The 13,336-nt window shown below is 47.8% G+C and overlaps 1 protein-coding gene across 2 annotated transcripts; it reads right to left on the reverse strand.

Annotated features, from left to right (window-relative positions):
• Window positions 1-1,593: 1,593 nt before the first annotated feature.
• Window positions 1,594-11,736, reverse strand: CENPA (centromere protein A). Of its 2 annotated transcripts, XM_049652429.1 has the most exons (4): window positions 11,454-11,736; window positions 6,052-6,161; window positions 5,463-5,540; window positions 1,595-5,145 (listed from the first exon to the last, which is right to left on the reverse strand). In XM_049652429.1, the coding sequence occupies exons 1-4, from the start codon at window positions 11,545-11,547 to the stop codon at window positions 5,011-5,013; spliced, it is 417 nt and encodes a 138-aa protein (XP_049508386.1). In that variant the 5' UTR covers window positions 11,548-11,736; the 3' UTR covers window positions 1,595-5,010. The 2 variants fall into 2 exon arrangements, with proteins under 2 accessions (XP_049508387.1, XP_049508386.1); XM_049652430.1 differs by lacking the exon at window positions 5,463-5,540 and having other exon boundaries at window positions 1,594-5,145.
• Window positions 11,737-13,336: the final 1,600 nt, after the last annotated feature.

The raw sequence follows: 13,336 nt of genomic DNA on the forward strand, positions 1-13,336 counted from the left end.
TGTTGGAAATCATTTGGCCATATATGGAAGGGTTTATTCCTGGGCTATCTATTGTATCTTATTTCATTGGTTTGTCTGTCTTTATGCCAGTGGTCATTTGAACCACTCTCCTACTGAAGATAACTGAAAAAAAAAATGGACAAATGTATTTTTTTCTTAAAAGCATTAAACTGCTAACAAGATAGTGATTGTTAGTCATTACTGATCCAAGATCAAAGAGGTTGGAAATCTAGAGATGAGTTTAACAGCAGCTTTGGCCTAATTGTTTCTTGTGGGGATGTTTGCCAGTCCTAAAAAAAGTAGCCAAGAAATGAACCATGCTTTTGACAGCCTTGGGGGGTTAGGGAGGCAAAAGGTGAAGTACAAGCTTACCAAGGTAAGCAGGATAAGCGGACTGGTTGTACCTTGGGAATAAGGTGAATGAGAAGAAATTCAGATGTGAGATAGACCTTGGCTTTGAATCACCTGGGTGCTTCAGAAAATCTCAAGCTCTGAAATGGAATTATGTTGGTTCTAAATGTTTAGTGCCTCTTGGCACCTGGTAGGAAACAAAACAAAACAAAAAACAAATGCTCTCTAGAGAAAGATCTTCTAAGTTTCAAATTATTTCCTCATATAGATGTGTCAGTCATAGTATCAAATGTAATCAAGCACCAAAGAGAAAAAAGCAATGAGTGAGCATCAACAGAAAACACAAATAGAAACAGATCCACAGGGACCCGTTATCAGACACAGTCTGCAAGGCACTGTGCTTACTATGCTAAAAGATATAAAAACCAAGCTCGACATTTTCAGCAGGGAACCGGGAACCATTATGAAAAGTGACATGACAGCCTGGCTGGCTCAGCTGGTAGGGCATGTGATTCTTGACCTCGGGGTTGGAGTTTGAGCCCCATGTTGGGTGTAGAGACTACTTAAAAATAAAATACAATGTGACATCACAATTTTAAAAACAACCAAATAGAAATTCTAGAACAGAAAAATACAGTAACTGAAATTAAGATATCGGTCAGCTTTAAAAGTGGATTAGACATAACTGAAAGGAAATCAATTAATTCCAAGTTAGGGCAGAAGGAACAATGAGGTGTGCAGCACTGATAGACAAAAGGACAAAACGCAGAGGCGGGAAGGAAACTTGGAGGATGTGGTGGTAAAGTCTGGCAGGCAGAAAACTTGTGACCCAGAAAGTGAAGAGAGAGAATGGTGAGAGAGGCATTATTTGAAGAGTAATGGTTGAGAATTTTCCAAAATTGATGAAAAGACATCATTCCCTATCCAGGAAGCCCAATGAATGCCAAGCTAGATAAATAAAAGGAAGTCCACACAGAAGACAGGTCATAATGACATTGCAGAATACCAAAAGCGCAGAAATATTTTAAGGAGAGATAAGTCAGAAAAATAACACCGGCTTCAAAGGGGCAACTGTCGGACTGACGGCTGACTTCTCAACAGCAGAAACAGAACCCAGAAAACAGCGGAATCGGCCTTCTCATGCGAAGAGAGAAAATAGGTGTTGACCTACAATTCTCTACAGTCAGAACCTCAACATGAACTCAAGGGATGGGGAGATGAGGAGAGAGGAAAACTAACACAATCCTAAAAGCCAGAAGGCAGATGGACAACAGAAATTGCCCCCACAAGCCCACGAGAGGGGGATCCCCAAGCCAGCAGTGGGGAAAGTCAGGACCATCACAACCCACACAGCAGAATCTTCTTAAGGCTCGACAACCGGGGGCACCGGGTCCCTCTGCGTCGGGGTGTGCACGGGGTGGGCTAGCAGAGAGGACTGGTTGTGCTGTTCAGGAGGCAGCTCCCTTGGTGTTCCTCTCCTAGCACTGTCACTGGGTGACTCTCTCCCCCCATCCCAGCACCAGCCTGGAGACTCATTCTCAAGAGAAGAAAGAAATGAGGGTCTCTGGACCCCAGGGGAATGGGAGACAAGGCCAGGGAGAATAAGGAAGTGTATGCAGAGCGGATTTTAAATATGGATTTCCTCACCTCTTGCAGCCAGCAGCTAGACCCAGCTAGGCCTGCCTCCTCCCCGCAGGCTGGAGGACACTCCCAGGGGCTGCTGGTGAGCCTGAGAGAACAGGGCTGCTCAAAAAGGGCCCGGCCGACCGCCCCCCGGCCGCACGGCTGCCGGGCCAGTCTGTCTGCACACTCAGACTCCCCTGTAGCTTCCTCGTGTGCCATTCTTCATTGCAAGGGTTGTTAAACATTAAAGGAAAACCTCGCGCGAGAGACGAGAACAAAGAGGAGGGAAAAAAAAAATCAACTTTGAAAGAATCAGAGACCATGTGGAAAACAAAAACCAGTAACAAAAATATTGCATCTTGAACGTGGGCATCACACCCACAAAACCAGACTGGGACGTTGTGCAGATGAGGTCTCTGTAGGCTCCAAGCTCCCTTCTTGCCCTTTTGAGTTCTCTGAACCACAGAGGGGTTAGGAGGCGGCCAGTTGTATTCCCAGGCTCTCCTGCAGCTGCTTCTGGTTGCCAGTGGAAGATGCTGGTGGGGGCTGGAAGGTGGGAGGAAAAAGGGGAGGTTTTTCTTCTGCGGTTTGGCAGGGCCTGTGGCAGAAGCAGCAGAGGAGAAGGGCATCCTTGGGGTCAGTGGTGGCTCCAGCAGCACCGGATGGAGCAGGGGCTCCCCGAGTTCCTGGTCAGTAAGCAGCAGGTGCGGCTTACACGGCGCTGGTGGGGGTGCTTCTGGCAGAGCACCTGCGGTGGGGGCTGTGGATGCCAGCAGCTTCCTGATCTTTGGGTAGTATCCTCTCTTCCCAGCTGCTCTTCCAGCCCTCCTGGTGTTATTTAACCAGTCCTTTCCACTAAGTTCTTCTTTGTTGGAAATATCCAGGTTGGTTTCTGGGTTTTTTTGTTTTGTTTTGTTTTTTGAGTGAACACCGATTGGGATGCTACAATAAAGAAATATTTACAAAACTAAGAGTACTTAGACATTAAAAATGTGAAAGCAGAAATAAAATCGAACGGAAAGGTTAAAGATGGTGATGGAATCACCCAGAAAAACAAACGCAGAACTCCAACAATGTTAAGTACTGTTTATAGTAAACTGTAACATTATTATATAACATTATCATGATTTAAATTACTTATTCTGGTGTTACCCAGTAAATACTACTTGGTGGGTCCTGCCTGGCGTGTGACCAGTGTTGCATGTGTGTCCTGGGTAGTACATTTTATTTATTTATTAAAATAAATTTTTTTTTTTTTGGAAAGACGGTTCCATGCCTGACCTGGGCTTGAACTCACAAACCCCAAAGTCAAGAGTTGCATGCGTTGCTGACTGAGCCAGCCAGGCAACCCTGCTTAGTACAATTTAAGAGAGGAGACAGTCTTCTAATTAATAATACTCTGACAAGCATTTTAAATATATTCATTGACAGATAAGCGTTATTCAGATGTCTGCATAAATAGGAATTGATGTTGAACAGGAAGAAGTTTTTCCAAAGGGCTAAAGTTTATTCAATGATAGAACTTGGTCCTTCCCTTCAGCTAGTCTTGGAATTTGGTTGCCAGGCATATCCGTGTCAGAAGTCCACCCTCGCTAATCGTTTCCGTCACACGCAAAATCTTAAAAGCCTACTGGTGGCGCTTTCCATTTCTCTGCAAACTTCTTACACTGCTTTTAGTTATGACAACGGAAGGGCAACGTTTTTATCTGCTCATACATACTCTACTCCACGGGAGGCAAAAACACACCCCTCAATTCTCTTGTTTAAAGAGTGGCTACTTGCAAAACAGCGTACAAATGAAGAACTGAACATTCACACATACGACACGTAGTATCTCTATACGCTGTAACTGAAACTTTGCTTTACATTTTTGCCATTAAAGAATTAGTCTAATTTTTATTCTCTCTCTGCAAAGTAGTTATAAAAAACACTTGTAAAAACTTTGAAAAGGCGCTTTACAATCCTGGAACGACAAATTCTAAAGTATAAAAATGAAGACACGTCTTCTAGGATTCACAAAGAAGGATAAAATAAAACCTGCAAGCTAGAATTTCTGAATGCCTTTGATAGGAACTTGTTAAAAGGAACCAGAACGTCAGAACTTAAAGATTTCCTATTTTAACCTGAATTGGGTTTTTAAAAAGCTACACACTTGTGGACAGGTGAAGCTCACACGAGAACTGGCCGCCGCCGCTAATGATGACAGTAACCGAGGGGCAGGGACGTAAGCGCTAGGCGTGCCCGGCTCTTCCTGCAACCGATGGAAGCGGTTGGCTTTTATTTTTTTCCCTTATGTTTTAAAGAAAAGTAAATATACATCGGGCAAAAAATTTAAACGGTGCAGGAAGATCTAAAACCATAAGGAAATATCCTTTTTTCCCATAACCCAGAAAATCTGAGGTCTTCAAAATCATTCAGCAGTCATGTGAATAATTTGCAAACCGAAGTGAACCTTGGAGTCTCATTAGCTAAAAAGAACTCTGAGTCCTTTGGAATGATGTTGATTTTCTCACAGATCACCTCTGTTACAGAGGAAAGCCACGTAGCCTTCTCCTTCTTAAAACAACCAGTTACAAAAGCAACAAGTCCAGGCATCTCCTCGCACTTCGTGGATCGGTTCTTGGCTCCGGACAGAGTCCCTGGTATCATCCCTGAAATTCAGGCATCACATTTGACACCAAACAAGACATTTTCAAAAGTTAAGAAAACCTCTTCTTAATCAAAACGAGTCATCTGGTCCTTGTGAGATAGAGGCTGAACTCTGACAGATTCATGTCGCCTGGTGATTACTAAATAGATAAAGATCTTTATTCAACGTTGTACAAAAGCGCATGAGCCATAGAATCCCAAGCGCTCAAGCTAAAACCAAGTCGAACCTTTCCTAGAGAACAAAGCGAAGGTGAGACAGCAAGGGACCAAGGATGGAAACTCCTTCAGAGCAACTCCCATCCCGGCGACGAGACGCTGGGTGCTTCCTCCCCAGAGAGCACTCTCTCCGGCAAGCAGGAAAGGCTTACAGAGACAGGTGGCGGGAGCTCAGCCAAGCCCTTCCTGAATGCCTCGGATCCTCCTGGCCAGCTGCACATCCTTCGGGAAGAGAGTAACGCGGCCGGCATGTAAGGAGAGAAGATAGGCGTCCTCAAAGAGATGAACCAGAAATGCTTCTGCAGCCTGGGGGCAGAAAGACAAGTCCAAAGACTGCCACATGGGAGGGAGGGGGCATGTGCTGCTGTTCTCTTGGAGCCCTGCTGCACCTTGTCTCCGAGGGCTCGCGGGACTGTGTGAAAGACCGTCACAGAACGAGGGGGAACCCTGCCTGGGAATCCTGCTACCAGCAAATGAGGATCCGGCCTCCAAACCCAGGCGTTCCGTGATGCTCTCTCTCAGGAGGCAAGAGTCAGCGCATGACATTCCTCGGGCAGCCCCGTGGATTTCCAGAGTGCCTTTCTCCCATCGTCACCCAGCTGTACCTCGGCCCCCCTTCTTACCTCTTGTAGGGCCAACAGGGCCTGGGCTTGCCAGTAGAAGTCCACACCACGAGTGAATTTAACACATATCTCTCTTGCCTGTGAAGGAGTGGGGATGGTTGGGGGGGGGGGGCAAGGGGGAAGGGGAGTGTGGGGAGGAGTGAAGAGTTGAGAGATTCAAGCGAAGACGGACTCTCTCCATGAGTTTCCATGAATCTTCACTTCTATTACACCTTCCTGCCCCTTAATCTTAGAACCTAAGCAGTAGCCGGTGTCAACTCCTGGGAGCTTAGGAACTGGTATGTCTCCTATCGGTGGTGGGGAGAGGGGGAGGCAATCTCCCCGGGCAGGAAGAGGGATCAAAGCGGGGATGGATGAGAGGGCTCCTATTTATATAATCCAAGAACACGGTTTCAGAGGTGGTAGGGTTAGAAATTGATTCCATGAAGAACCATAAGGAGCCCTTGGCGGATGCATGCTTTCAAAAGGTGAAGAGTCCTCTGCCAGGTTGGAGGGGAGGACCCCTAGCCATTCAGACAAGAGATGATGAGGTCCCCAATACCTGGGGGATTTAAAGAAAGAAGGCAGCACGGGGGTTGGTGGAGCTCACCAGGCGGCCAAAGGGGCTCTTCCTTAACAACAGGTCTGTGCTTTTCTGAAGCTTTCGGATCTCCTTCAGAACCCGACTTCTCCGCGGACCACGCTGACGGGAGGAAGCGCCTGAGCAAAAAAGTTCGGTCATAGAGTGTAGTGGTCAGTAGGTGGGGCCTCGCAGCCTGCCTGAGATAGGCAAACTGTCAGATCACTAGTCTGTAATACGCTCCACAGAAGCGGGCGTTCCGGTCCATTATTTCCTGCCATTATCTTCAGCAACTAGAAATAGCAGTCAGATGCCAAACAAATATTTGTTCAATGAACGCGTGATCCTTTGAGGGTATTCTCTGAAACGCCAACTCTTTTCGTGAAGCCTCTCCTGATTCCCAGTCCCTTCCAAAATGATAGGTTACCTCCCTCCTCTGAGCCCCCTGCTACTTTGGGCATCTCCTCTACCTTTGCCATCTAGGTTGGAAACTCAGTGATTTTGTGTTCAGGTCTATTTTTAGAGCTGGAAGGAACTGGAGAGGTTATCTAGCACAACTCTCTGTCTCGGTTATCCTGAGGCGGAGAGGTGAAGACAATTAGCTAGAGCTTATGTGTGGCCAAGAAGGGACCTCAGATTTGGCATAACTCAGTGCCAGGGCTGGGTCACTGGGCTAATGGAGCCAGAGCCTTTGGCCTGGTTCCAGCCACAACAAAAAAGAAAAAAGATCTTAAAATATTCCCCAAAGTAGAGGTCAAAAAGCCAAACTCTCTGATCTGAAATTAAAAACCCAAGAAAAAAAAAATCTTCTAACTCAAGGAAACTTAATTGAAATTAGACTATTTATTTATTTATTTTAATGTTTATTTTTGACAGAGAGAGACAGAGAGACAGAGCGTGAGCAGGGGAGGGGCAGAGAGAGAGGGAGACACAGATTCCGAAGCAGGCTCCAGGCTTCGAGCTCCTAGCTGTCAGCACAGAGCCCGACGCGGGGCTCGAACTCAGGAACCATGAGGTCATGACCTGAGCCGAAGTCAGATGCTCAACGGACTGAGCCACCCAGGCGCCCCTGAAATTAGACTATTTAGAAATGAATCAAAAGTCTACATCTCAAAACTTATGAGATGCAGCTAAATAGTACTAGAAGAAAATGTACAGTCTCCAGATTGATTCTCTATTAGAAAACAAGGATGTTAAAAGACAGCTAAGTGTTCAACTCAAGTGTTAACAACAGAATTATTAAAATAAACCAAAAGAAGACAAGCAAATATTCAAGATAATAAAATAAATTAATGAAAAAGAAAATAAAACAAAAAACAATACTGTTGCTAGGTCAATAAAAACAAGGACCAACAAAAATGAATGAACCTCGGGGCGCCTGGGTGGCTCAGTCGGTTAAGCCTCCGACTTCAGCTCAGGTCACGATCTCACGGGTCCGTGAGTTCGAGCCCCGCGTCGGGCTCTGGGCTGATGGCTCAGAGCCTGGAGCCTGCTTCCGATTCTGTGTCTCCCTCTCTCTCTGACCCTCCCCCGTTCATGCTCTGTCTCCCTCTGTCTCAAAAAAAAAAAAACGTTAAAAAAAAAAAAAAAAATTAAAAAAAAAAATGAATGAACCTCTCATAAGCTGAACAAAGAATAAAAAAAGAAAGAAAAAAAACATGAAAATGAACATTTTGAAGGATAAAATTGTTTCAGAAATGTTATTCAAGGGGCATCTGGGTGGCTCAGTGGGTTGAGTGTCCGACTTCGGCTCAGGTCATGATCTCGCAGCTCGTGAGTTCGAGCCCCACGTCTGGCTCTGTGCTGACAGGGCAGAGCCTGGAGCCTGCTTCCGATTCTGTGTCTCCTTCTCTCTCTGCCCCTCCCCACCTCGTGCTCAGTCTCTGTCTCTCAAAAAATAAGTAAACATTAAAAAAAAAAAAAAGAAATGTTATTCAGGGTCCAGTCAAGGAGAGAGAAGCAAACCAGTAGTTCTGCGGAAGGGATTTCATAGTGAACTAATTACAAAGTGTTAGAAGAGCTGCATGAGCAGATGGGGCCAGTGAGACAATCCAGAGACACCTGGGCCACACAGCTGGCCCTGGAGACTGTATCTCTGGTGGTGGGGAATACGGGTCAGAGAAACAGGGGCAGTGTCCAGGGGACTGGGGATATTTAGGAGAAAGAGGGAGGCCTCAACTTCAGGAGTCAAGCTGCTGGCATCTGCCTCTCCTGACCACTGGTCCACAATCCATGGTCATCTGGAGGCAGCCTTTAACAGACCGGCGCAGCAGTCGCAGAGAATGGAAAGATTAGCACAACTAGGTATCACCCGTGCAAGAAGGACAACACCGCGGAAGGAACCGAGCTCAGCAAATAACCAATGCTGGAGGAATCTGAGTGAATAGAGAAAAAAGACTTTGAGAGCCATATATGTAATAACCTCAGAGGGGTAAGAGAAGGCATGTAATCTATGTCCCAGAACAAGCGGTTATGAAAATGGTCATGGGAAAGATCCCATGATCTTTAAGCGGTTAAAGATCACGGGAAAGAACTGGGATTAAATATTCAGTAGTTGGGGGGCACCTGGTTGGCTCCGTCTGTAGAGCATCTCGATCTCATGGTTGTGAATTTGAGCCCCTTATTGGGTGTGGAGCCTACTTTTTTTTTTTTTTTTAAACATTTATTTATTGTTGAGAGACAGAGAGAGACAGAGCATGAGCAGGGGAGGGGCAGAGGGAGAGGGAGACACAGAATCCGAAGCAGGCTCCAGGCTCTGAGCTGTCAGCACAGAGCCCAACGGGGGTTCAAACCCATGAACCGCGAGATCATGACCCCAGCCGAAGTCAGATGCTTAACTGGCTGAGCCACCCAGGTGCCTTCGTGGAGCCTACTTTCAAAAAAAAAAAAAATTCAACAGTTGGGTCTGGCAATGCCAACGTAAGGAGTTGGGATTTGATCCTAAATAACAGGGAGCGGAGGGAGTCGGAGAGGTGATCTCCTTACATTTTAAAGAGGAGTCCACCTGCAGTGTAAGGAAAGAACTGAAAAGAGACAAGAGTGGAAGTGGAGCGCGGTCGGGTTAGGGTGCTGGTGGCTGGGACTAGCTGGTGGGAGCAGAGATGACAAGTGGTGCGATCAAGGATGTGATCTGGAGGTAGAATTGCTGCAGCTTACTTGTATACGGGGACAAGAGAAAAGAACGTCTCCCAGGGTTCTGGCTTGAACAGCGGCGGGTGGGGAACGTGCCTGTGCCACTTGCCGAAATGGGGAAAACCAGGGCTGCAGAGGTTGGAAGGGAGTAATCAAAAGTTCAGCTTCAGACAGGTTGCACCAGACGTAACCACGAGCTCTCAGGCAGAAAGGCAGCTGGACACAGGGATGTGGAGTCAGAGGAGAGATCTGGGCTGGACACGTAAATGTGAGCGCCGTCTGTAGGGGTGGTATGCAGAGCCACAGGACGGGATGAGACCACATGGGGGGCCGGGGGGGGTGGTGTGTGGGGTGGGGAGAAAGGAACCGGACAGCAAGGAAGTCCAACATCAAGTCGTTAAAGAGGTGACACAGACAGTAAAATACACCAAGCAGGAACTGCAGGGTGTGTGGGTCACGGACGCCAAGGGGATAGAGTGTTTCCAGGAGAAAATGGCCCGCTGTGTCCAATGCTTCTCGGAGCAAGAAAAGGACACAGGCATGTCTATTGGATTTAGCAACACTAAAGTAGCTGGTGACCCTGACAAGAGGACTTCAAGTGCACTAGAAGGAAGGGAAGTAGTTGTGGGGGGTCAGACTGGAATGGGTTCAAGGGTGCCTGGGAAGAGGGGAGACACACGTGTGTGTACTCTTACCTCTGGCTATTTCTAAAAAAGGTAGCTATGAAAGGCACTAGAGAAAAATGGGGAGTATGCGAGAGGCAGGGAAGGTAGGGGCAGGAAACCCCCCTGCCCTTTTTCTTTAGACAGAGCATTTGTGGAATGCCAATGTGGGGAGTAAGAATGTAATTCTAAATGCAGGTGGAGAGGATAAGAGAAAGCCCAGGGACGGAGAGAGAAAAATATGACCAAAAGCCCAGGTAGGAGGAGTGGTTTTTGCTAGGAAGGGGATACGTGGGTTCTCTGCTGTGAGAAGACAAGGGAATGCAGTCTGGAGGCTTCTTATTTCCTCAGTGAGGCAAGCATGAGACCAGGTCATCATCAGCTGAGCGTGAGTGGGGCGGGGGGCGGCTAGAGTTGTAGGAATTTGAAGAAGAAAAACAAAGGTGTGGAATAGTCACTGGGGAGAATGGAAGAGCCGGACTGCCAGACAAGTGCAGGGGAACTGCCAGGAAGCGTGGAGATAAACCAGGCATAGCAGGATGCTTCCATATCACAAAGCAACAGCAAACACACTTAACAGCACCCCGTTAAAATCAGGAACGGGACAAGGATGGCCAAAACGCTGCTCGTATTTCAATACTAATCTCAGGGCCTCCTTAGTACAATACACTACGAAATAAAACGTGTAAAAATGAAAAAGGAGACTCAGAGGTCCTTATCTGCAGGTAATATAATAGCCTACTTAAACATTTCAGTTGAAGTAACTGAACGCTAGTTAGAACTAACGAGAGAAGTCAGCAAGTTGCCTGGATGCAAAGGTTATTAACGTTCAGGAAAGAAAATAACCCAGAATATATTTTTTTCACCCTGCTCTTAACTATGTGGCAGAAGACAAGTAAAGCAGTTGTTGCCACAAAGGCACAGCTCTCGCCCCGTGGGTCTGCCACCCACCAGACCTCAGTACAGAAACAGGACCACAGACCAGCCTTCCTTCCCAGCCCATGATCTCAGGAAGAGAACAAGGCGAGAGCACTCTACTTAAGGCCCAACACAGCCCTCAATGAAGAAAAAACAAAAATACATACAATACCTGGAAGGGCACCTTCTAAAAGTACAATAGTTCTTTGAAATGGTCACAAAAAGCGGACAAGAACTTTGCAATTTAAAAAAGCACAAACACTTATTTTTTAAAACTCCCGTCTGCTGGAGCAAGCCGTGTGTGACCTTGTTCAAGTTACCCGGCCTGCCCGCGCGTCAGTTTTCTCGTCTGTAAAATGGGCACACTATAAAGTTGAGGTAATTCACGTAAAGAGTTGAACACAAGGTCTAGTTGGTGGTAAGTACTCCATAAATGCCAGTAGTAAGAATTAATATTAGGAGCCAGGCCGCCTGGGCCAGCCCTTTCTCCCCCCCGGAACTGCTTTCCCCGGTTCCTCGCTGGGCCTGCACTGGGCCGGTCCGAGCAGATGCTCGCCGGCCGCGCGGCTGTGCCCGCCCGCAGAGGAGCGCCAGCCGGAGACTCGAACCCCGGACTCAGCCCGCGAGCTCGGTGTTCTGCTCCGTGAAATGGGCACGCGGATGCGGCCGTGCCCACCCCTCACCCCGGCTGCTCGAGGGCGAGGGGCCGCGGCCGGTTACCTAAGGAGGGGCCCCGCCGGGGGGGGCTGGGGGTCGGGCTCGCGGTGCGCCTCTTCGGGACTTCGGGTTTGCGGCTCCGGCGGCGCGGGCCCATGGCGGGCGCGGAGGGTGGCTGCCCCGCGGCTTCTTCTCGGCCTTCGGGGTCCGGGGACAGAGGCTGGCGTCCGGGAGAAGCCCGGGAGCGTCCTGGCCGCGTGCCCCAACGGGGTGCGTGCTCGGCCGCTCCCGGCGCCTCCGCGGTTCCAAGTTCCCGCACCACTGATTCACTGGCGGCGTTTTTTAAAACCCGAATTCGGCAACTCTCAGTGGCTGCCTCTGGAACGCCCCTGGCGCAGAGCGACTGCGGAGAGGACCAATCAGAGCACAGGACGGAAGGCTAGCGGCGCGCGGTGATAAGAGGAGAGCGCGGGGCTGTGGCGGTTCGACGGTAGGAATCAGCCAATGGGAACTTGGAGAAATGAAGGGAGGCGGGAACTTCTCCCGCTGTCTGCTTGCTTGTGGCGCTCATTTTTGAGTGCCCAATGGTCCAAAAAGGAAAGCTCTATTCTGAAGATGGAGACGGTGAGTTAGTAGAACACGTTTCTCTAAAAAAATCACTTTGCTCAGACATTTTATGTTTTGCCCTGTCACCCCTGAGGTGGCTTTTAAACAAGAGGAGGCAGATTCATACGAGAATGTGACAACCACATGTCGCCCCTGTGACCCTCCCAGGAACACCCCAAGAAAATGGTTCAGAAGCCAGTTTAACTGCATGGACGTTATTGATGACTGGGGTCGCGGGGCAGCCAGGATCCGGGCTCTGGATCACACTCTGCAGCGCTGCAATGGAATCCTCCTAGAGAAACGACCCCTTTCCCTTCCTTTTACTATCGAGGATAGTACGCATTCAGGTCAAATGTACATCTGGGTAGTTAGAATAAAGGGAATTTTTATTTTCCACACGTTTTCTTGCATCTCCTCAACGTTCTACAGTTAACACGTAATCAGGGGAAAATGTCATTATAAAATCAGTGATTTCAGGGAACCCTTGTTCACTGGTGGGAATGTAAAATGCTGCAGCCATAGTGGAAAACAGTATGTTGACTGGCCAAAAAAACTAAATGTGCAATTACCATATGATCCAGCAATTCCACTTCGGGGTATACACTCAAAAGCAGGGACTTGAACAGGTATTGGTACACTGATGCTCACAGCAATGTTACCCACAACAGCCCCCAATGTCCAAATAGATGAACAGATAAGCGAAATGTGGTACATACATACAATGGGATATTATACGGCCTTAAAAAGGAAATGACACGTTACAGCACGAATGAACCTTGAAGGCATTATGTTAAGCGAAGTAAAACAGACACAAAAGGAGAAATACTGTATAATTCCACTTACATGAGTCCACTTTCATGAAATTCATAGAAAGTAGGATGGTGGTTGCCAGGGGCCAGGGGAAAGGAGGAATGGGGAGTTAGTGTTTGATGGGTATGGAGTTTCAGTTTGGGAAGATGAGGAAGTCTGGAGATGGTGTGATATTGCACAACAATGTGCACGGACTCAGTGCCATTGAACACTTAATAACGCTCAAAATGGTCAGTTTTAGGTTGTGTGTATTTTACCACAATTTTTAAAAGGAGGGACAAAAGGGGGCACCTGATTGGTTCAGTCAGGAGAGCGTGCGACTCTTGATCTTAGGATTCTGAGTTCAGGCCCCACATTGGGCATGGAGCCTACTTAATTAAAAAAAAAGGGGGGGGGGGAGGAAAAGGAGCAAAGTAAGGAAGGGAAGAAAAGGGAAGGAGCTGTACGTGGGGATACTCAGTGGGTCCACTGGTGGTGGGGGGAATGGGGTGAACAGCCTGGTCTAGAAGACCCACTCTTTGGTGGTGCCT

The sequence above is a fragment of the Panthera uncia genome (genome assembly GCF_023721935.1).
Source record: "Panthera uncia isolate 11264 chromosome A3 unlocalized genomic scaffold, Puncia_PCG_1.0 HiC_scaffold_12, whole genome shotgun sequence".
In the NCBI taxonomy this organism is placed as follows: domain Eukaryota; kingdom Metazoa; phylum Chordata; class Mammalia; order Carnivora; family Felidae; genus Panthera; species Panthera uncia.

What these genes read in the sequence shown, in the direction of transcription:
- CENPA (XM_049652429.1), bottom strand. Translation starts at nt 11,547, where the DNA reads ATGGGCCCGCGCCGCCGGAGCCGCAAACCCGAAGTCCCGAAGAGGCGC. An exon ending in CCGGCGGGGCCCCTCCTTAG is followed by an intron (nt 6,162 to 11,453) that starts GTAACCGGCCGC and finishes TTTTTTGCTCAG; the next exon opens with GCGCTTCCTCCCGTCAGCGT. An exon ending in AGAGCCCCTTTGGCCGCCTG is followed by an intron (nt 5,541 to 6,051) that starts GTGAGCTCCACC and finishes ACTCCTTCACAG; the next exon opens with GCAAGAGAGATATGTGTTAA.